The 22,858-nt window shown below is 36.9% G+C and overlaps 1 protein-coding gene across 1 annotated transcript in view; it reads left to right on the top strand.

The window, feature by feature from the left end:
• KCNC2 (potassium voltage-gated channel subfamily C member 2) overlaps nt 1–21,467 on the top strand; it is a 250,345-nt gene extending 228,878 nt beyond the window's left edge. Inside the window, exons 3-6 of the mRNA XM_055587402.1 lie at nt 10,391–11,318; nt 13,393–13,557; nt 19,202–19,294; nt 20,360–21,467. Of these exons, the coding sequence (XP_055443377.1) occupies nt 10,391–11,318; nt 13,393–13,557; nt 19,202–19,263 (1,155 nt within the window). The 3' untranslated portion in view covers nt 19,264–19,294; nt 20,360–21,467. The remainder of the gene's footprint in view (nt 1–10,390; nt 11,319–13,392; nt 13,558–19,201; nt 19,295–20,359) is intronic.
• The last annotated feature ends 1,391 nt before the right edge of the window (nt 21,468–22,858 follow it).

Raw genomic sequence — 22,858 nt, forward strand, 5'->3', positions numbered from 1 at the left:
AAAGTTGAGTTCTTTCCTTAAAAAAGGTTGAATTCTTTCTTCCTTTTGGTTTCTGCCCTCCTAAGATTGGTCCCAAATGGGAAAAGGAGTACATCAAGGCTGTATATTGTCACCCTGCTTATTTAACTTCTATGCAGAGTACATCATGAGAAATGCTGGGCTGGAAGAAGCACAAGCTGCAATCAAGATTGCTGGGAGAAATATCAATAACCTCAGATATGCAGATGACACCACCCTTATGGCAGAAAGTGAAGAGGAACTAAGAAGCCTCTTGATGAAGGTGAAAGAGGAGAGTGAAAAAGTTGGCTTAAAGCTCAACATTCAGAAAACGAATATCATGGCATCTGGTCCCATCATTTCATGGGAAATAGATGGGGAAACAGTGGAAACAGTGTCAGACTTTATTTTGGGGGGCTCCAAAATCACTGCAGATGGTGACTGCAGCCATGAAATTAAAAGATGCTTACTCCTTGGAAGAAAAGTTATGACCAACCTAGACAGCATATTCAAAAGCAGAGACATTACTTTGCCAACAAAGGTCCGTCTAGTCAAGGCTATGGTTTTTCCAGTGGTTATGTATGGATGTGAGAGTTGGACTGTGAAGAAGGCTGAGTGCCGAAGAATTGATGCTTTTGAACTGTGGTGTTGGGGAAGACTCTTGAGAGTCCCTTGGACTGCAAGGAGATCCAACCAGTGCATTCTGAAGGAAATCAGCCCTGAGATTTCTTTGGAAGGAATGATGCTAAAGCTGAAACTCCAGTACTTTGGCCACCTCACGCGAAGAGTTGACTCATTGGAAAAGACTGTGATGCTGGGAGGGATTGAGGGCAGGAGGAGACGGGGACGACACAGGATGAGATGGCTGGATGGCATCACTGACTCAATGGATGTGAGTCTGAGTGAACTCTGGGAGTTGGTGATGGACAGGGAGGCCTGGCATGCTGTGATTCATGGGGTCGCAAAGAGTCGGACAGGACTGAACAACTGAACTGAACTGAACTGAACTGAAGATTGGTCCAGTGGTTTGTGTGAGCTTTGACTAGGGTGATACTTGTGCTGAGTTTTTTCTTGTTTTCTTGTTTTGGGCTTCCCTGGTGGCTCAGATGGTAAAGTGCGGAAGACCTGCAGTGCAGAAGACCCGTGTTCAATCCCTGGGTTTGGAACGTCCAGTGGAGAAGGAAATGGCAACCTACTCCAGTCTCCTCACATGGAAAATTCCATGGACTGAGGAGCCTGGCAGGCTACAGTCCATGGTGTCACAAAGAGTTGGATATGACTGAGCGACTTCACTTTCACTTTTCTTTTGCTTGTTTGTTTTTCATCTGATGGGCCGGGGTGAGTTGGTAATCCTGTCTGCTGATGATTCATTTGTATGTTTGTTTTGTTTGTTGTTTAGATGAGGCATTCTAAACAAGGTGCTACTGGTGGTTGGGTGATGGTGGGTCTTCTATTCAAGTGGTTTCCTTTGTGTGAGTTCTCACTATTTGATACTCCCTAAGGTTAGTTCTCTGGTTATCTAGGGTCTTGGAATCAGTGTTCCCATTCCGAAGGCTCAGGGCTTGATCTCTGGATGACTCTGGCTCAGGGTCTCTCATGAGACTGCAGTGAAACTGACTGGAGCTACAGCCATCCAAAGGCTTGACTTGGGCTGCAGAGCACAATTGTAGACAATCCACAGACACCAAGTACTATGAAGAATCAGAGCATGCAGGGTTCCAGCTATTCCACTTAACCATGATGTTCCTTGGCAACATCTGGCCAAGGTGTTGAGCTGAGAGTAGTGCCAAAGATGTGGGTCCAGGTGACCAAAGGTGTTAGAATCGTTCTGGAGCAGTCACTGGGTTACAGGGAGTGAATCAAGATTGCCGGGAGAAATATCAATAACCTCAGATATGCAGATGACACCACCCTTATGGCAGAAAGTGAAGAGGAACTAAAAAGCCTCTAGATGTAAGTGAAAGTGGAGAGTGAAAAAGTTGGCTTAAAGCTCAACATTCAGAAAACGAAGATCATGGCATCCGGTCCCACCACTTCATGGGAAATAGATGGGGAAACAGTGGAAACAGTGTCAGACTTTATTTTTCTGGGCTCCAAAATCACTGCAGATGGTGACTGCAGCCATGAAATTAAAAGACTCTTACTCCTTGGAAGGAAAGTTATGACCAACCTAGATAGCATATTGAAAAGCAGAGACATTACTTTGCCAACAAAGGTTCGTCTAGTCAAGGCTATGGTTTTTCCTGTGGTCATGTATGGATGTGAGAGTTGGACTGTGAAGAAGGCTGAGTGCCAAAGAATTGATGCTTTTGAACTGTGGTGTTGGAGAAGACTCTTGAGAGTCCCCTGGACTGCAAGGAGATCCAGCCAGTCCATTCTGAAGGAGATCAACCCTGGGATTTCTTTGGAAGGAATGATGCTAAAGCTGAAACTCCATACTTTGGCCACCTCATGCAAAGAGTTGACTCATTGGAAAAGACTGTGATGCTGAGAGGGATTGGGGGCAGGAGGAGAAGGGGACGACAGAGGATGAGATGGGTGGATGGCATCACTGACTCAATGGACATGAGTCTGAGCGAACTCCGGGAGTTGGTGATGGACAGGGAGGCCTGGCGTGCTGCGATTCATGGGGTCGCAAAGAGTTGGACACAACTGAGCGACTGATCTGATCTGATCTGATAGTTGCTATACAATATTATATAGGTCACAGGTATACAATATAGTGATTCACAATTTTAAAGTTTACACCCATTTATAGTTATTATAAAATATTGGCTATATTTCCCATTTTATACAACATATCCTTGTAGATTATTTTATACCTAATAGCTTGTACCTGTTAATCTCTACCCCTGTATATTTCCCCTCCCTGCTTCCTTTTCCCCACTGGTAACCACTAGCTTGTTTGCTATATCTGTGAGCTTGCTTCTTTTTTGTTCTATTCACTAGTTTGTTGTATTTTTCAGGTTGCACATATAAGTGATATCACACAGTATTTGTCTTTCTCTGTTTTACTGATTTCACTTAGTATAATGCCATGTAAGTCCATCCATGGTGTTGCAAATGGCAATATTTCATTCTTTTCTATAGCTGAGTATATTCCATTGTATGTATGTATATATGTACATGTATATATACATACACCCATCTTCTTTATCCATTCATCTGCTGAAGGACATTTAGGTTGCTTCCATATCTTGACAACTGTAAATAATATTGCTATGAACATTGAAGTACATTTATCTTTTTGAATTAATGTTTTGGTTTTTTGGAGGTGGTATATTCTCAGGAGTGGGATTGCTGAGTCATATGGTAGTTCTATTTTTATTTTTTTGAGAAACTTCTGTACTGTTTTCCACTGTAGTTGTATCAATTTGCATTCCTACCAATAATGCACGTGTGTTCCCTTTTCTCCATCCTTGCCAACACTTGTTACTTGTGTTCTTCTGGATAGTAGCCATTCTAACAAGTTTAAGGTGATATTTCATCACGGTTTTGATTTGCATTTCCCTGATGAGTAGTGATGCTGAATATTTTTTTATGTGCCTATTACCCATCTGCATTTCCTCTTTAGCTGAATGTCTACTCAGGTTTTCCTGCCCATCTTTAGGTGAATTGTTTGTTTTTTTGATGTTGAGTTGTAGGAACTGCTTATTTATGTTGGGTATTAGTCATTTATCAGTCATATCTTTTGCAAATATTTTTCCCATTTGTTAGGCCGTCTTTTTCTTTTGTTGATGGTTTCCTGTGCTATGCAAAGCTGTTAAGTTTAATTAGTTCACATTTGTTTATTTATTTTTGCCTTTATTTCCTTTACTTTAGGATATGGATCCAAAAAAAAAAATATTGCTGTGATTTATGTCAAAGCAGAGAAGGCAATGGCAACCCACTCCAGTGTTCTTGCTTAGAGAATCCCAGGGACGGGGGAGCCTCTTGGACTGCCATCTCTGGGGTCGCACAGAGTCAGTCCCGACTGAAGCGACGCAGCAGCAGCAGCAGCATGTCAAAGAGTGTTCTGCCTATGTTTTCATCTAGAAGTTTTTCAGCCTTACATTTAGGTCTTTAATCATTTTGAGTTTATTTTTGTGTATAATGGTGGATAATGTTAGTTAGCTGTTGAGTTCAGCTATATGTATTTTAATACATACATGAAAAAGAAAATGATGAAACATAAAACTATATGACATTTTCCCTCACCTTTCTTTCAGCCTATTAGGTATACCTGGAGAATCTTACTTGAATGTTTGCTTTGAGGCTTTTAGATGTAATACATTCCATGTACAACCTGGGCTCTGAGGACTTCTCCATAGATTCTAATCAAGAAAAAAAAAAAAATAGAGAGTATTGGGCACTCTGTGTTGCTAAGCATGGACACTGAGCTTATGGAGAAAAAGTAACTGCTTCTTGGAACCACAAACCAATATTTTAGCAGGATATTCCCATCCTGAAACTGCCTTAGGTGATGTAGCAGTCCTATGAAGTCAGGCAACATGCAGCATCTTGTCCGGAGAACTTTTAAAATTTTTAATTAGTATTTAACATGCCTCTTCTTATTTTTATTTAATGCTTGTAGGAGTTTGTAGTCTTATCACAGGGGAAAAGGAAGAGAAAGATGGCAGTATAGTTTTCTTCCTCAAATCCAAGGTAAGACACAAGCTTTATTAGCTGAATGAATGGAAACTATTATTGGCAATATTTGGACCTAGGAACCAATTTAATTTGTTTCTGCTATAAATATGAATTTTTGCTTCAATGTGCATGCTTTATTTTTTCATTTCTCCTTTTCACATCATTTTTATCACCATCAAAATGTGTCCTACCTTATTATTTTGTTCATTTTATACATTTTAAAATAATTCTTCCACCCTTCTATTCATCCATCCAGTCATACTAAATATTAACTACTGTGACAGAATCAGGGGATATAGAAATGAATATGACAATATTCAAGTCCTTAAACAGTTACCAGTTCAGTGAAGAGAAAAATAAATAAATAAATAAAGTCTTCTTTCCCCCTATTTCTTTCCTTTTGCATTTCTTTTTCTTAATATTATTCAGTCTAACCTCGCATTTACTCATTTCGATGCAATCTGTGAGGTAGGAACAAAGGAAGACATTTTATCTCTGAGACTCTTAGATTTAAGTTCAAATAAAGTGTTCACATCCTTTGTTAAAGAAATCCAGGTGTAGCCTCTGGATAATCCTAGATCTTCAAGATTTCTGGAGCTACCCTTTCATTTGATGCTCAAACTAAATTCCTAGTAAACTGAGATCCTGTTCTTCACTCCGTGGGAAGCTTTGCCTCCCAGTATCTCCAAGGACTTTACTGGGGGCTCAATTTCTCCTGATTCCCTTTTACTATTATTTGCTGCTCTCTTATGTTTTTGAATCTGACTATGTATGTTTCCTCCTTGGCTGCCTGCTCCCCTCCTGTCATCCTCCCATGGTCCAAGAACTTCATTACTCAGAGCACGTTCAACACCAAGCTGTTTTGTAAAACCACCTTTTACTGAGGCATAAGAAAGCAAGCATCATCTTAGAATTTAATATTCTCCGTTAGTCTTCTAAGGTTCTTTTGCTATATCTGTGGTGGTGGTGTTGATATAGTCTCTAAGACGTCTGACTCTTGCGACCCCATAGGGTGCAGCCCGCCAGGCTCCTCTGTCCATGGGATTTTCCAGGCAAGAATACTGGAGTGGGTTGCCATTTCCTTCTCCAGGGGATCTTCCCAACCTAGGAATCGAACCTGGGTCTCCTGCATTGCAGGCAGATTCTTTACTGACTGATATCTGTGGGGGGATTTCTAATTGTTTGTCCTCGCATTATGGACTTTTCCTCCTTGTCTTTGGGGACCTTTTCCGTTTCCTTCTCATTAGAATTCAACTCTCTTCCAGCATCCTCTTTTGCAGGCTGACAGAAGCCAACTTCCAGTTCCCTACCATGTAATAATGAAGTAAACTTTGGCTTTCGGTTACAGCTTTCTTATTTTTGACCATACCAAGTGTCTTTAGCCTTTATTAATGACCTATATAGCTGTTTTTTAAACAAAATAATCATCTACTTAGAAGATGAATCTTGTATATTTCCAAGCATATCGAAGTTTATTTCTATTTTTCATATTCTCTGTATTTTCCTGTTATAATATTATCACACCAGCAGATATACAAAGTCCTTAAAAGCTAAAGACATATTGAGTTATAAAGACTACAATGTAGGATAATACAAATGCAAAAATCATCATGTGGTTCTTTAAATAATTCTAATAAAATTTTTGATAAATGAAAGATCCAAATGACATAAAACCAGACAACTTTTGGTTTCTGAAGTTTTGTGTCTTAGAACTGTGTATATTTAGAAACTGTTCAGTTGCTTTGCTTACTCAGTTATTTGTGTAGAAGCCAGAATTATGTCTTAACATAAACACACATAAACACACATGGGCCATAAATATCCCATTACATAGGAGGTAGTTAGCTACTCTTATTAAGGTTTAGGAAGACTCTTTTAAGAGTCTACAAATGCTTAGAATTTAAAAACTACTCCAATTCATTTAGTAATCAGTTATCAATCTTGTATTATCAGTCTGTTGAAAAAACACGGAAACAGAGGTTTCAAACTATACGATGCATAGCAATCACCTAGAAAGCCTATAGAATGCAAATTCCATCTCCCCAAACAATGGAATATGACATCTGATGTAGGACTAAGAAATTCACATTTATGTAAGCTGCCCAGGTGCGTTATAATGAATGTGAGCACATTTTTGGGAATATGAGTGGGGTATTTAAATAATGTCCTAGTACAAAAAGATTCATGTTACCTAAATCCTAACCACCTAGTGTGGTATCTTAAGACTTTTTTGACCTTTTCCTGGTAACAACTTGTTTAATGAACATAAACAGTAAGTTCCAGTAATTCTTACTGAGGTAATAATGATTTCAAGTATTTTCATAGTGCTTTAAATTAGAAGCCATATTAATATATATATCTCTTATTTTCACTTTATTCCAGTCAATGGGGCTGGTGCAATAATTTAAGACAAGTTAATTCTATAGGTCTCCCATTATAGAAAGTCCAAAGGGAGTCTACCAGCACTCAAACCTCAAAAGTCACCTTACAGTCTCATTTTAAATTCAAATACAGGTAATATTTTTGGTTGATGTAAAAGCTTTGAAAAGTGAGGATCTCTGTGCTAATTTGGGATTTATTCATCACAATTTGTGCAAAAGAAGCAGACCTGGAAAGTCTATTCTACTCTTCCTTTGGTGTTCCCTTCAAGGCATCACTTAAGAAATTCCAGACATTTTTGTTAAAACTTCTCTCTTGTGTGATACACATCTCTCCTTTCTATCAGGTTGACCTCCGCTTATCCTTCAAAGTCCAGTCTATTGATATTTTCTCAGAGGTTTCTATAATCTCTCAGTCTAAATAAAGTTTTAGGTCATTTTTTCCTTTCATTGAATTCATTATAATTGCAATTGTGTAATTTTGTGTAATTAAATATTTAATGTCTGTATACCTAGTGGATTGTGAGTTCCTCAAAGGATGGGATTGTGTTTTGTTTACTACTGTTAAAGTAAGGCCCTATCCCTGTGGCCTGGCGTACAGAGGCACTCAACATACTTATTGAATTAATGAATGAAGTGTAGGAAAATATCTGACTGGAAAAGATTTTAGCACTTTATATTGATGAGCATAAAAGTATAGTTGAAAACTGTCTTTGTTGTATGAGAGGTGATAAGTCAGGACTAATTTTGAATGAGCAACGTTGAAGGTCCCACTCTATTCACTACAGAGTATAGGTGGACAGCATTTGAGACTGAAAACTTATTTTAGCCAGAAAAAATGCTGACCCAGAAACACTGGAATCAAAGATAAAAGAGCAGTTTACTTTAATTGCTTTGTACTCGCTAACGTCTCATGGATAGAATCTGCCCACTAAAACCTCAGATGCTTAGCCTACAATTCTGGGTGCCGTGGTGGGACGTGGGGGAGTGGCTGTGGAGGACTCAGTATGTCACACTGCCGAGGCCCTAGTGACAAAAGAAGAGTGTGGGGAGAGTCAGAAAGAAGCATGACTCTCAGATCCATAGATAAAATTGTGATTGGATAAAGAAGTGATGCACAGATCAAAGATAATTGATTCTTTCTCCAAAAGATGTAATATTTTAAAGAATCTGTGAGGTCCTAGTGATATTGAGTGTTAGAACAAGTAGTTGACTTAAAAAGAAGAGTATATTTATTTGTATGAAGGAAAAGCTAAGTGAAAAAAAATGCCATCATCTCACAATATATCTGGAAAAGATCATGGTCAAATTGTAACATCAAAACCAAGGGAAGTTGGAAGACAGGAATGGAAAAATAAGGCAAAGCCTTGATTTACATGATTTATAATATTAATATGAATAATGTACTTTACTAGCACACTGCAGAGAAACTAGTCCATAATTTGGGGTGGTTCTTTCCTTTTCTGGAGAAGGAAATGGCAACCTGCTCCAGTATTCTTGCCTGGAAAAATCCCATGGCTGGTGGAGCCTAGTAGGCTACAGTCCATGGGGTCTCAAAGAGTCGGACATGACTTCACTTCACTTTCATTTTCTTTTCCTTTTTAGTTGAGGTTATAGTTGATGTACAATATTATATGTTTCAGGTGTACAGCATAGTGATTTACAACTTTTAAAAAGTTGTATTCAATTTATAGTTATTAAAACTATTGGATAGTATTCCCTAAGTTGTACTATATATCTTTATAACTTACTTATTTTATCCATAATAGTTTGTACCTCTTAATCCTTTACCCCTATCTTTCCCCTGCCTCTTGAGAAGTTTCTTTAAGGCAGATAATCTCAGTCCTAAGATATTTTTTTTCAGTCTTTTTGTGTATCTCATGTATTTGGCAAGATCTGTATATCTCTTACATTGAAACTCAACCAGGGAAAAAGGGAGATGATTTCAATCTCTTCTTGAAACTTAGATCTTTTCAATGTTTAGTTGAGAAGCAGGCATTAGGGAAGAGCTTTGGGTTTGGGATATGTTGTACTATTTCTAAAAGAATCTCCCTCTATTTGACTGATGGCCTCTTCCTCGTTCATAATTCATTTGCTTAGGTATTCAAGGACTCTTGGTAGTCTCCTGATACTCAGTGAGCGTGCCCAATCTGAGCGCACTCCGAGAGCACCAGGGCCCTGCCAGCTTTTCTGACAGCCTCCGATGCTGACAGCTGGCAACAGTGTCACGGGCATCACACGACACTGGGTCTCAGATTTTCAGGTCTTTCATATTAAGAAGAATGTGACCCTAAAATAAACAAAGGTTTCCACGTATTTGTATTCTACATCTGAGAGTTTGGTAGTTATGGGAACAGAATCTGGGGCAAAACTTATCAGGTTAATCTTATGACTTTGGAAAAGTTACAAACTCTGTGACCATAAAAGGTGACAGTGTAGTGTGGTTATGAGCATTGATATGAGTTAATTATGTGAATTGCTTTGAAGAGTATTTGGTACTAGTAAGAACTATATAAGTGGGAGCTTTTATTATTATTCTGTATTAGTAGGTGTGTGTATAGTCATATATTATTGGCCAAAGAAATGTTGAATTTAAAAAATAAAATTAAAAATAAAAATTAAAAAAAGATATAAAAAAAGAAATGTTGAATTTTAAAAATCCTTTATAACATAATTTATAACTTTTTGACATATTATTCTAACATTTGAAGTTCTTTTTCAGGAGAGGAAGAATGCCTTTAATTTGTTCCTTTATTCTTTCTCTCCCTTCAGTCTCAATGCCAACTCTTCTTCCCTAGGTTTGCTCTTTGTGGACAAGACTTCACCGTTAGTTGATATAAATGGTAGCACAGCTCAGATAGTGTTTCTGTGTTCACACCTCATGATAATCTGAACATTTAAGAAGCCTGCAGTTAAATATGGGTGACTTCCAAATTTCCATCAGTGTAGACTGCATCTTATATTTATGGTTGTCAATCTGGATCTAATACACGAAGATTTCTAGGATCATAACCAATATCTGGAGCCATTGTCTACATTTATTATTTTTTTTCAGCGTGCTGCCCTTTAACATTCTTTTGCAAGGATTTTATTTTTCACTCTTTTTCTTACACGAAAGAGTCAAATTGTTTTCCAACGTAAATCAAAACTTTTAATCTATGTAAGCTGAAAGAAGAACTTGAAACATCCTTCCTGTGCAACTCTAATGGATGTTACCTACATGTCTAAGTTCTTATAGTTGAGTAACATCCCAAGTGAAATCTCCAAATATGTGTTTATACTTCTTCATCTACAGGGAGTGTTCTTAGACTTGGATTGAAGTATATTATGGTTCAGATCATTCTATGTTTCTCCTTTTATTTCTTTTTTTTTTTTTTTCTCTACAGTTTATTGCTTTTGCTTCTTTATTCTTCATCCTGGTTTCAATCACAACCTTTTGCCTGGAGACACATGAAGCTTTCAATATTGTTAAGAACAAGACAGAATCAGTCACCAATGGCACCAGTGTGGTTCCACAGTATGAAATTGAAACAGATCCTGCCTTGACGTATGTAGAAGGAGTATGTGTGGTATGGTTTACTTTTGAATTTTTAGTCCGTATTGTTTTCTCCCCCAATAAACTTGAATTCGTCAAAAACCTCTTGAATATCATTGACTTTGTGGCCATCCTACCCTTCTACTTAGAGGTGGGCCTCAGCGGGCTCTCATCTAAAGCTGCTAAAGATGTACTTGGCTTCCTCAGAGTGGTCAGATTTGTGAGGATCCTGAGGATCTTCAAGCTCACCCGCCATTTTGTAGGTTTGAGGGTGCTTGGACATACTCTTCGAGCGAGTACAAATGAATTTTTGCTGCTCATAATCTTCCTGGCTCTAGGAGTTTTGATATTTGCTACTATGATCTACTATGCGGAGAGAGTGGGTGCCCAGCCCAACGACCCTTCAGCTAGTGAGCACACGCAGTTCAAAAACATCCCCATTGGGTTCTGGTGGGCTGTAGTGACCATGACCACCTTGGGCTATGGAGATATGTACCCCCAAACGTGGTCGGGGATGCTGGTGGGAGCCCTGTGTGCTCTGGCTGGAGTGCTGACAATAGCCATGCCGGTGCCTGTCATTGTCAACAATTTTGGAATGTACTACTCCTTGGCAATGGCGAAGCAGAAACTTCCAAGGAAAAGAAAGAAGCACATCCCTCCTGCTCCTCAGGCAAGCTCGCCTAGTTTTTGCAAGACAGAGTTAAACATGGCCTGCAACAGCAAACAGGGTGACACGTGTCTGGGCAAAGACAATCGGCTTCTGGAACATAACAGATCAGGTAAGGCACGGTTTCAGATGCATGCCATTAAATACGTCATGGACCAGCATGTCCCTGAAGTAGAAGGCACCTTCTCATTTTCTGCAAGTGTTTGGAGTTTTCAGTTCTACCCCTTTACAAGCTGTGTTTGTGTCAGGCTTGTAGATAGCTAGACTGTAGCTTTTCTACATGAATCCTAGGGAGAAGTCCGCATAGCTGGTCTGTAGAGTTCTCCTGCTTTGACGGGATGCCATGTGCTGACGGCGCCAATATTTTCTTTTGCCTGTTTGTTGCTTTTGTGCCGTTGTTTCTTTGTTTCCCTGCACGATGTGGTGGTATGATATTGGACATTTTCCATCCTTCATTCTCAAAATGTTGATCTCCATATCATTTGGCTTGGTGTATTTGTCTCAGTTTTATCTCTGCCGCACGGGACCATGCATTTTGACCTAATTCACAAGAAGAAGTTATGTAAAAAGAATGGCTGTTTAGGTTTCCAAGTCCTAAACACTGAAGAGGTGATATGTAAGAATGCCCTTTGGAAAGTAAAGGTCTTCTTCATTAATATTATGGAGGGTTGATTAAGTTTTCATTATTCTTAAATTAGGGTACTTCAGTATAATTCCTTTGCTTTGGGTAAAGTGCTATGTAGTACAATCAGCCCAACATTATGCAGGGTCTAGATGATCTGCTTTGGCTAATCAATAGGAAGGTTGAATTTCTCTGTGGATTTCCTTTTTTATGCATTCTGCACTGGTCTCTTTTCCCTCCAAGAATGTAATTTTGGATAAATTCGTGCTTGAAATTAGCTGAATTCCTACTTCTCTCTATTGCCATAGATAATCTAGAGTTAATTGACTGTAAATTGACATTCAGTTTGCCAAAGTGATAGTCAATAGTGTCTTCTCTAAGTTATGTCTAGTACAGATGAAATATATTTAGACCTCACAATTTAACTAATTTTTTGTCATCTATGAAGTGTTAAGATATATGCATTCCCTATAACTTAGATAGGTTTAATCTTTTTCTTGTAGAAAAATGATTTATGACAATCTCATGTGAATAATTTAGCATTATTTAGAAATAACACTGATTAAACAAAACAAGCAAACCAGCAAGCACACGGAAAAGGCAAGTGACATTTTCACAGGTTGCCTCCTTAGCTCCCAGAAGATATTATGGATTAAATCGGGTGTGGGGGGGTGGGGGGCCTGACTGGAACTGAGCTGCTTTTTAAAAGATTTTATTCAAAGTCCTTATGTTTATTTAGTAGATTGTTTTGCAAATTCTGTCAGTATGTATCTGAGAGTTGCTATGCCAGGAATGCCCTTATGAAAGATGGAATTTAGTTTGTGTTGCTGCCCTTATTGGATTGTTCTCAGGTACCTGTGCAGAGCTTTTCTGAGGGGCATGGAAAGGAGGACACACTCTCAGCTTGGGCGAGCACTGTTGCAAGCTAGCATCTAGGCTATAGGACGTGAAAGTCTTTGGCAGGTATTTAGACGTAAACGTTTCAAGGGCATTTGGAGAGGTTGATCTTGTTCCATTGTTATGCTCAAAAATACTATGTCGCTTCAAAACAGAGAACCTGGACACAAAGTCTGTAAACTTTGGGATTGTTTTCATTATGAAATTTGGGAAAAATTACTTTCAGAAAATAATGAAAGCATATGTCTTTTAGCACTGCAAAGACAAATATTTACTTAGGAGTTTTTCCTTCAGGAGGCTCCATTTTTAAAGACGTCTATTTGCAGTATCCAGATAACCTGTCAAAAGTGGAAAGATGTTAATTCGTGTGCTACTTCATTACCACGCTTACTTTGAATCATGTTAGTTTTGTAAAAGTCGTCATATTAGATAAAATCCAACATGAAATTAAAATTTCCCTGAGAACATTTCTCTCCTTTTCAATACATTGCCATTTTGCTCCATGTAAGTTTTTGTGACGAGTGATGAAAATTCTTTTCTTATCATGTTGTGATTATTGTAATTTGTATTATCGAGTGACTATGCTTTGGACATCCGGCGTAAACTCTTTGTGTTGTCTCATTTCCTCATCATCACTGTCTGTCCATGGGCACGGCGCTGTGACCAGTGTTATCAGGTGACGAGAGTGCAGGAAGCGAGCCGCCGTTATCACCCCCAGAAAGGCTCCCCATCAGGCGCTCTAGTACCAGAGACAAACACAGAAGAGGGGAAACATGTTTCCTGCTGACGGCAGGTGATTACACGTGTGCTTCTGATGGAGGGATCAGGAAAGGTAGGCATGCATTTCATTAGATCCTAACAGGTGACATAGCAATTAAGTGCTGCAAATGTATGGAGTGATGTAAAATGCTCGTTCATCATTTTCTAGGAAGAACTATGACATCATAGTGCTTTTTGCCTCATTACATCTTATCTCATTACAAACATTTAAAAATATGTATCATGACAGCCAACTTGATTGTCATATCTGAAAGACATTTCACCCTTCTTTCTTTTTTTTATCTTTTGGTTTTTCATTTGTCTATAGGCAGAATTGTAATGAAGTATTTAATAAAGTCAATCATCTAATTGTTTTAATATAATATATTCAGCAGTCTTGAAAAGTTATCTTTTTTCCTACAATGAATTAAACTCACTAGTTAACTCTATGCATCTGTTTGATACGTGGTTGATAATTATAAAACAATAATAAAGCTTTTTCTTCAAAGTAAAGCATTAAACGTACTCTAATGGTCTCTTATCCTGGTGGCTCAGACGGTAAAGCGTCTGTCTACAGTGCGGGAGACCCAGGTTTGATCCCTGGGTCTTGAAGATCCCCTGGAGATGGAAATGGCAATCCACTCCAGTACTATTGCCTGGAAAATCCCACGGACAGAGGAGCCGGGTAGGCTACAGTCTGTGGGGTCGCAAAGAGTCGGACACGACTCAGCGACTTCACTTAATGGTCTCTTATCCAGTGTTTGGGCAAATTTTCCCCAGTAATTAATCTGAATGTCAGGAGCTTGCTAAGGTACATGATCCTCTGGCCATACAGAACAGTATACCCAATCAGTGGAAAGGTTACTTACTGTACTTACAAAATGTACTTACAAAATTTCTCTTCTGGGCGGTAATCATTTTATTATTATTTTTTAATTGACACTGAACAATTCCTGGCTCATAGAAGATACTTAATATCTGTTGAATGGATGCATTGTATAAGATAGGCATCTTGGTTAAGAAATGTAGCAGGATACTGAAGCTCCACTCCAGCATGCAGTTTTATTTCCCTAGATTGTATCAACCATCTATGACTATTCCTTAGGTGCTAGTTTTCATTTTCATTTTAGTAAACTTCGCCAGCCAGACAATTGGACCCTTTTTATCCTCAAGAAATTAGTTTCGTAACACTTATAACCCACTCTTGTCAAAGTTCTGGTATGCTCTTAGAACACCTTCTGCTTTGAGAATTCCAGTTGCTTTAGTGCCAAGGTTATTTTACTCAATTTACCTACAGAATAGAGAAAGAACTACACATTTTTTATGAAGAAATAAAATTTCTTAGGCAATTGACTGAATTTGAATGAAAAGCCACTCTAGAACTTTCATGTTAGTGCAACTGCATTTTAAAAATATTGTGCTTATTTGCTATTCATTGCAAATTCATTGTTTCTCCCTACAGAATACTTTACCGTTTAAGCCTAAAATATTTATTTTATGATGCCTACTTCCTTTGAAATAGCTCATTACCCATGTTGTGCTTCTTTTCTGCTTCTTCTGAGCACTTTATATTGTTCTTTCTGTCTCCATACAAAAGAGAAGACAGAGGACTCTTCTTTTGTTTCTTTAATGTGTAATATTTTAAATTATACTTCATTCCAAGAACTGTCACTCTTTGCATCTATTTCTTGTACCAAAATGTGTTTCAATTATCTGATTTTTCACTATTTTATATTGTTACAATAGTTTTTAAATATTTTTATAGTTAATACTCTATCATAGTACTTAAGCAAAATATATGTATATAACTAATAATATAGAATATAGTACTTAAAGTGCCTTGTAATCTTAAATCACTATATATGTATATACATATATCCATATGTGTATATATGTATTTTTATGTATTATGTGGTTATATTTGGATATATTTTAAGCATCATTCAATAAAATATCACATGCAATATTTATACTAGGGTTACATGTTAAGACTCTAGCTAGAATGTTTTTCTTCTATGTTAGATAATATTTTGAATTTTAAACTGTCAGAGGGGATCACATATTTTAAAAGACTTTGAAAACTATAAAGCACCTATATAAATATAGTTTTCCTGTAAAATGGCAAAATTCCATAGCAAAGCAATTAATAAGATATTGTGTTTATATGAGAAAATTATATATGTGATCTTATTTCACAAATACAAATTCTATCAATGAAAGCATCTTTGAAAACCCAACTATGAGCTTTTTATTTTTCATCATTTCTCACTATAAACAAATCCTTTTTCATTCTTGCTTATTTTGTAGATCTGTGTTTTTTTTCCCCTAGATCTGGTAACATTTCTGGCTATTTTCACTTAATCTTCTCAGTGTTTTCTTTGTCATGTCTATTAGAAATCCATTCATTTCTTCTCCTGTTTCCTTTATATAGATTAGAGATGTCTTCTATTATTCCCACTCACATATTTATCTTCTGTATGTTTCTAATCGTTTTCTACACTGACCTGATTTTTGAGTTATGTAAATTCTCCCCTGTATAGATGATAAAAATGACTGGATCCCCATTGTATTCTTTTTCTATCAACAAGTGTAAATGCAGTTGGGCATGCATTAAGAAAACATGTGGATTACCTAAATGAATGAACTCCCAAAACTTAGAACCTATGATTTTATTTTTATGGTAGTTTTATATATATATCATTTTACATGAACACAAACATCTCATTGATAGTGCACAAATAGGCAGTTTCAATATTGCCCCAAACAAATATGTGCTCTTAAAAGCTGTATAAAATGTATATCATGTATTTAGATGTTAGTTCAAATTGAGTTCAATATTGTTTATTCTCATAAATTATATTTTTGGTCATTCCATTCAATAAAAGCTTGATGAGGCAAAATTTTGTCAAATTTTCTAATCATAAATGAACCTGCAGAATAAAGGAAGAATAAATGTATATGAAAAACATAATTTTACTAATTAAATACTTGTTACTAAATTATAAGGGAACCCTTCTCAAATGGACATGGAAATCATAGTTATTAAAAATAAAAGGACTTATAAACAGAATAAATAATATTTATCTTAATGGCTAGAATTCAGAAAAGTAACCAAACATTTACAAGGGCAACCAAGATTTACATGTAAATAACATGATTAATATAAATTGTTAAACAGATTTTTACCTTTTTTGGAAGTCTCATAGAGAACATGGTTATTGTGGGGGAAAAAGATGTATATTTTTACAAGGATGGTTTATAGTTATTAACCTTCTTTGATTCATGTATATTCACGAGGTTGCTTTTAATCAACACCAATCAATGTTTATAGTCTAGTTTACATTTTTAGGTTACACTAAAAATCCAAGTCAACTTGGATAAATTATTCTTTCTACAAGTCCTAGTTATATTTCCAATCGCATTACAGAAGAGTAATGATAATTAGCCCTCTAGAAATGTGAAGGTCCCTATGTAAGAATGAATGACTTGCAATTCCTTTTTAATTATTTAAGACATTCTCTCATTAACTATTCCATCACCCACCAGAGCAGAGTGAAATATATGCCACCTCACATGCTTTATAGCTCAAAATACTAATAAAACATATAGGCAGATAATTTTCTCATTAGCGGAAATTATGTCCTAGAGAACTTTACTATAATCAGTGGATGACATAAATTTTCATCTACAAAATATCAAAGAAAACATCTAATCTGCTGAAAGTTTGTGGGTGTGTATGTAGAGAGGGGGTTCCTACTAGTCAAACCTTACCCCAAGTAGAGCTGTTTCACTTTCTGGATCTATAACACTTTTTCAATGGGGCTGTCAGAACATTTATTTACTGAATTGTATAATATGACTATTTTTTCGGTTAATGATTGCCTGGCTTTTAAGACAATTTTACCTCTCCTTTTACAGTAGGTACTCACTACCTCATTTACCTGCCTCTAGTCTTTTCTAATAAAAAATACCACAATATATACTTCTTCCAAAAGTGTCCTTGATGGGTGTGGGTTGAGCAGCTAAGGCAAAAATCAGTGGGTTAAAGTTTGTCAGAAAGACCTATAAGTGGCAAGGTTTCTGTAAGTCAATGATTATTATGAACAGAAGATTAGAATGCAAGATAATAGGAAGAAAAGGTGGATTAATATCAAATTATTCTTCATTCCTGGCAGGGAAGAATCAGCTGAAAATATATAATCAAAATCAGATTTAAATTTACTGAAATGATGACTCAGTTTATATTACTCATTTATTTATTTTTTAATACAAGGGATTAGAAATGGGCATTCATTCTACATCACCTAGATAATGGCATTAAAAGCCATTATTGAGGAATCATCCTTTTAACCCCTTCCCCTTTTAAAGCTGGAAGATTAAAGATGCTGGGAAAGAGTTGTCCACTTAAACTTAAGCATGCTTTATTAGCTTAGTAAATACTAACATAAGAATGAAAAGAGAAAAAATAGCTCATTTTTTTTTTTTCAGGGACGTATTCTGAAATTTAAAAATACTAGCCAAATTTATATCTTACTTAAGTTGCTTTGCATAATACTTAAAAGTTTTCTGATACTGAATATGTCAAAATTACATCAATGCAAACTATAATTTGGAAAAGAATAGATTTTGATTATTACAATAGTGATTTGTGATAGCTGGCTTAATCTTTTGGAAATGACAGCTACAATGAGCTTCATTTTTTTTTTTAGAGTTGTAAATTGTCTCAATATTGAATTCTTTGTAAGAAAATTCTTTGAGCTCAAAAATAGCACTTTGATTACCCTGCATGATATTGTCTGTCTGTGTCTATTTTCTGGTTGAATTCAACTGATGTCTGTGCATTTTTCCATAAAAGGATATGAAAAATCCCGAAGCTTAAACAACATAGCGGGCTTGGCAGGCAATGCTCTGAGGCTCTCTCCAGTAACTTCACCTTACAACTCTCCTTGTCCTCTGAGGCGCTCTCGATCTCCCATCCCATCTATCTTGTAAACCAAACCGCATCAGTTGGCTAAATGGTCTTAATTCAAGTACTGTTTACCCCATAATGGAAATAATTAAATGTAGAGTTACTCCAGACGCCATTAACACAGTATAAATCCTGCATGATACTACTATCTGAGGTCAGAAATGCCACTTGGGTAGCTGACGAATCTTATCCTGGCTTTAAACGAATCTTCTCCCAGTAGTGCTACCACTTCTCCGTATGAATTGCCCTGATCTCCTTTCGCAATAAAATGACAGATAGCACCAGATATTGGCGAGTACCCTAATACATAAACACATCTTCAGGGAGATATATTTAAATCATTGTGCTTCCAAATGCCAGCTACTTCATGGGAACTTCATTTCTTGTGACTCTGAACCATTCTGAAGATGTCTGGGATTCTGTTTTGAATGCACACAACATGACTTGGGTCAGCTCATTTGCATGGACCATCTTGTCTCTATCACCTGAAAGCGATGTCGCAGAGCTCGGGGACCGCAGAGGGCTCGGGATATGTGTACTTGCATTGAGCCATCCTGCTGATGTGAAGGCACTGGTTGGCTGTTCTGCATGTTGAACTGTGGGGCAGGGAGGGCGAATTTCTCCTTGACAATTCTTTTTTTCTTTCTTAGTCTTTGAAAAAAAAGATTTGTTTAATTTCTTGATTGATTTACTTTCCTTCCAAAATGCTGTATTGGAGTTCTGAATGTCTCTGGTTGTTTGCACACAGATAACTGCAAAGAGATTGTCATTACTGGTTACACGCAAGCTGAGGCCAGATCTCTTACTTAATGGCTTGGGGAAGGCACAAAACATGAGAAAGGTAACTGCCAGCCAGGCTTGCATCGTTCAGATAGGAACTGCTATTTGGAACTAGACTCATGTTTTCTTTTTTTTAATCCCAGAATTTGTCATCATTTTCAGAGTCAGGGTGCCAAATATCACTCAAAATTCTGGTCTTTTTTACCCCCTTCTTTTATTTAATTTATTATTTTTTTTTCGCAAACAACAAAGAGCATTGTTGTTCACAGGAAGCTTTCTTGACCAGCCTTAAATTCCTGACTGACAGCATTAATCAGGTTTTCAGGCAGTGTTTAATCAGGTGCTTTGTCCTGTATGTTGTTCTGTCCGCATGTCTTAGCTCCCTGTCTTATATGTATATGCCATCTGTCTCCGTGAAGCACAGAAATGCCTTGATAAGGTGTTCATGATTTTAGTACTGGGTCTTCTCCCCTGCCCCTTGCCTTCTTCACTACTTGGAACAGCCTCTCTGCCTTGTGTGTAAATTAATGATGCCCCGTAGACTACCTAAGATAATTGGTACTGTGAAGCTTTGTGAGGAGCAGGATTTAAGCAGCAGTTTTACCGTTGCATTTGATTGCCTGCTGCAGTGTCAGTTTCTACTACCTAGCAACCAGAATTCATCAGGACACGCCGATGAAACCCTCAGGGTGTCTTATTCAGTCCAAATGGAAGACATTCTGTTTGCACATCCCTACAAATGCAATAGCAGTAGTGTGTCTGATGTATTGGACATGAGAGGGAAGAAAATACCATACTATAAATTGAGAGATAAACAATATTTCTAAGGCATTTAGGATCCTTGAGACTGCTAATTCCTAATGCTCATGTTTTTTTCCGGTTAGGGAGACAGTTGTCACTTTTAGAATTGCCCACATAACATGTGTTACTTTATATCCCCAAGTCCTAGAGCATGACCTGCATGTCAGAGACCTTGTACAGCAAAGTATTTACCCAGACATAAACAACTGATATTTAGAAATTCAGTGATGCTTTTGATAGCACTACACATAGAAAGTTATAATTAAAAACAACTTTATGGTAAAGGAATTAATATACTGTCTGGTGCTGCTGTTATTGACTGCAGTGTTGTACAGAATTTATCATGGATTTTTGACTGCTGAAAAAGGGACAGTGGAATTTAGCCATACCAAGGACTGTTCTGGAAACAGACTTCTGCTGCTGAATGTGCCCTGACGTGACCAGGTTGCACTTGGAAGAGATCCTGGCGTCTTCATGAGGCATGAGAAGCCTATGCAAGAACTGTGGCTGGAACTCATTTGGTGCTGCCCATATGAGTGGTCTGCTGAGGACTGCTGGCGTGAAACAGCTGTAAATACCCACATGTATGCATGGGTCAACAGCTTTGGCCATCTCACATCAAAGAAAGCCAGAGTCACGGTCAGCATCTCTGGAGCTTCAAGTAAGGCCCGCCGCTCTGTGAATTACCCTTTGTGGACCTGCAGTAGATTGTGCTGTGATCATACAAGCAGTGCTATTGGTGTGCTATAGGTCTGTCTTAATTTCCTTTAGTTCTCCTTTGTTGGTTAGATCCACAAACACTAACTGTAGCATTTATTTTTAATAAACCACTTATACTAGCTTGTCATATTATGTTGTAAAATTTTCAGTGCCTATTTGTCAAAACTGACCCATTTGGAGTCTCACATTTGTTTTAAGTTCTTAAAAGTTATTTGACTTAAACTCATTAATATTATTCATGATTCAAGCATTTTGTCATTGTTACCTCAATTATAAATATTAAAAAAATAAAATTCTGGCAATGAGAGTATTTTTTTATTAAATTATCAAGAACAGTGTCAGTATATAGTAGAATATTAATTGAATTATATCCTAAAATGTATATTTTGCATAAAAGAGATATTCTTCAATCGATTACTTTTTTTGTGAATTTTGTGGCAAAGAAGCTTGTACTTGTCTTTAAAACTGTTGTAGTTGAAACTGTATAAGAATTCATCTTGCTTAATCAGTATTTCTGGAATCTCTTAGTTCCCCTGGGACTCTGAATATAACATACAACCTAATTATGAACCCCTATATCACGGACCTTTTGTGACCATCTCAAGGTGCATGCATAACCTTGAAGATAAATGGTGAAAATGTAATTAACTAAAATGAAGAATAAAAGGCAAATAAGTTGGGGATAAACTTGAATCCTATCGGAATAAATTATTCATGTTTTTTCCTTGGCTCGTCTCTTTGTTTTGGAGTTTTCAACAGGCTTTACCATTTTTATGCATCGTGATAACAAAAGACACTCATGCATAATAAAGAATTTGAGATGAAAGGATTTGTAAACATACATAGGTCACATTTTCATTCAAGCCTTAGACATGTAGCCAGTGTTTTCCTCTTCTAAGTGATTTTTGCTCTTATAATTCTGAAGTGGTAAAATTATTATTATGGTATTTGATTTTTATATGGCATTTTATGACTAAATACTGAATTTTCACTTACACTTTTTAACTTAATCATCACAGTGATTCTGGAGGTAAATATTTTTTTTTTTCATTTTACTGGTGGTGAAGTGAAAGATCAGAGAGGCAAGACTATTCACGTATATATTTGTTACGATTTTCCTGTCATAGTTTCTTATGGTTTAAATATCTACTGAGCTTCTTGTGCTGAGCCCTTTCAGTCGTATCCAACTCTGTGTGACCCCATGGACTGTAGCCTGCCGGGCTCCTCTGTCCATGGGAATCTCTAGGCAAGCATACTGAAATGGGTTGCCATTTCTTACTCCAGGGGATCTTCCCTGAACCCGTGTCTCCTGCTTTGGCAGGAAGTTTCTTTACCACTACTGCCACCTGGGAAGCCCTCTTATAAATGCCTTATCTTCTAATATGACTTCTGTCTCGCTTTTGGGTAAAAGATGAGTGTTTCAGCAGTACACCACATGTGGCTGGCATTCCATTTACATTGCAGGGTTCTGTGTTTATTTACCTGTAAATTCTACGTCACCAGCAGGAACAGAAGAAAGGGAAATGGAAAAGAGAAATAAGGTTGACAAATCTAACACTTTACTGAATCTTTTCTAGGTCTAAAAGAGCTAGATTATTAAGAGACTATTGATTATTAAGTCTATTAAGAGACTATTAAGAAAACAAGATTCAGAAAAGAAAATCTGTCTAAATATAATTACTGACAAAAAGTTGTTAACTGTGGTGTCAGGATGTAGGTTTTACTGTAAAAAGGAAAATTATATAGGATGGGGGAAAGAATGCATTTTAATACATGATAATTGCCATCAAATTTTGATTAAAAATCAAGATTAAATACTTACAGAAAAAAGGGGAAGATATTCAGTTTATCTTTGAAATAAATCACAAGACAGATGAATGAGCAAGAGTGAACTTAACTTGGAAAGAGACAGTGAATATATTAAAAGACGATAATACAAAGCAAGGACTTTGGAGGATTTATAACATGCTTGAAGACATTTAGAACTAAATGAATACTATAGATTTATATAAATTTTCCCTGACATAGTTGCAGTATCATTATTATTGATCTTTTATTTCCTGTTCTCCCCTGAAACAACTCTGAGAATATGATATTTTTCATT

The sequence above is a fragment of the Bubalus kerabau genome, chromosome 1, assembly GCF_029407905.1.
Source record: "Bubalus kerabau isolate K-KA32 ecotype Philippines breed swamp buffalo chromosome 1, PCC_UOA_SB_1v2, whole genome shotgun sequence".
NCBI classification, from domain to species: domain Eukaryota; kingdom Metazoa; phylum Chordata; class Mammalia; order Artiodactyla; family Bovidae; genus Bubalus; species Bubalus kerabau.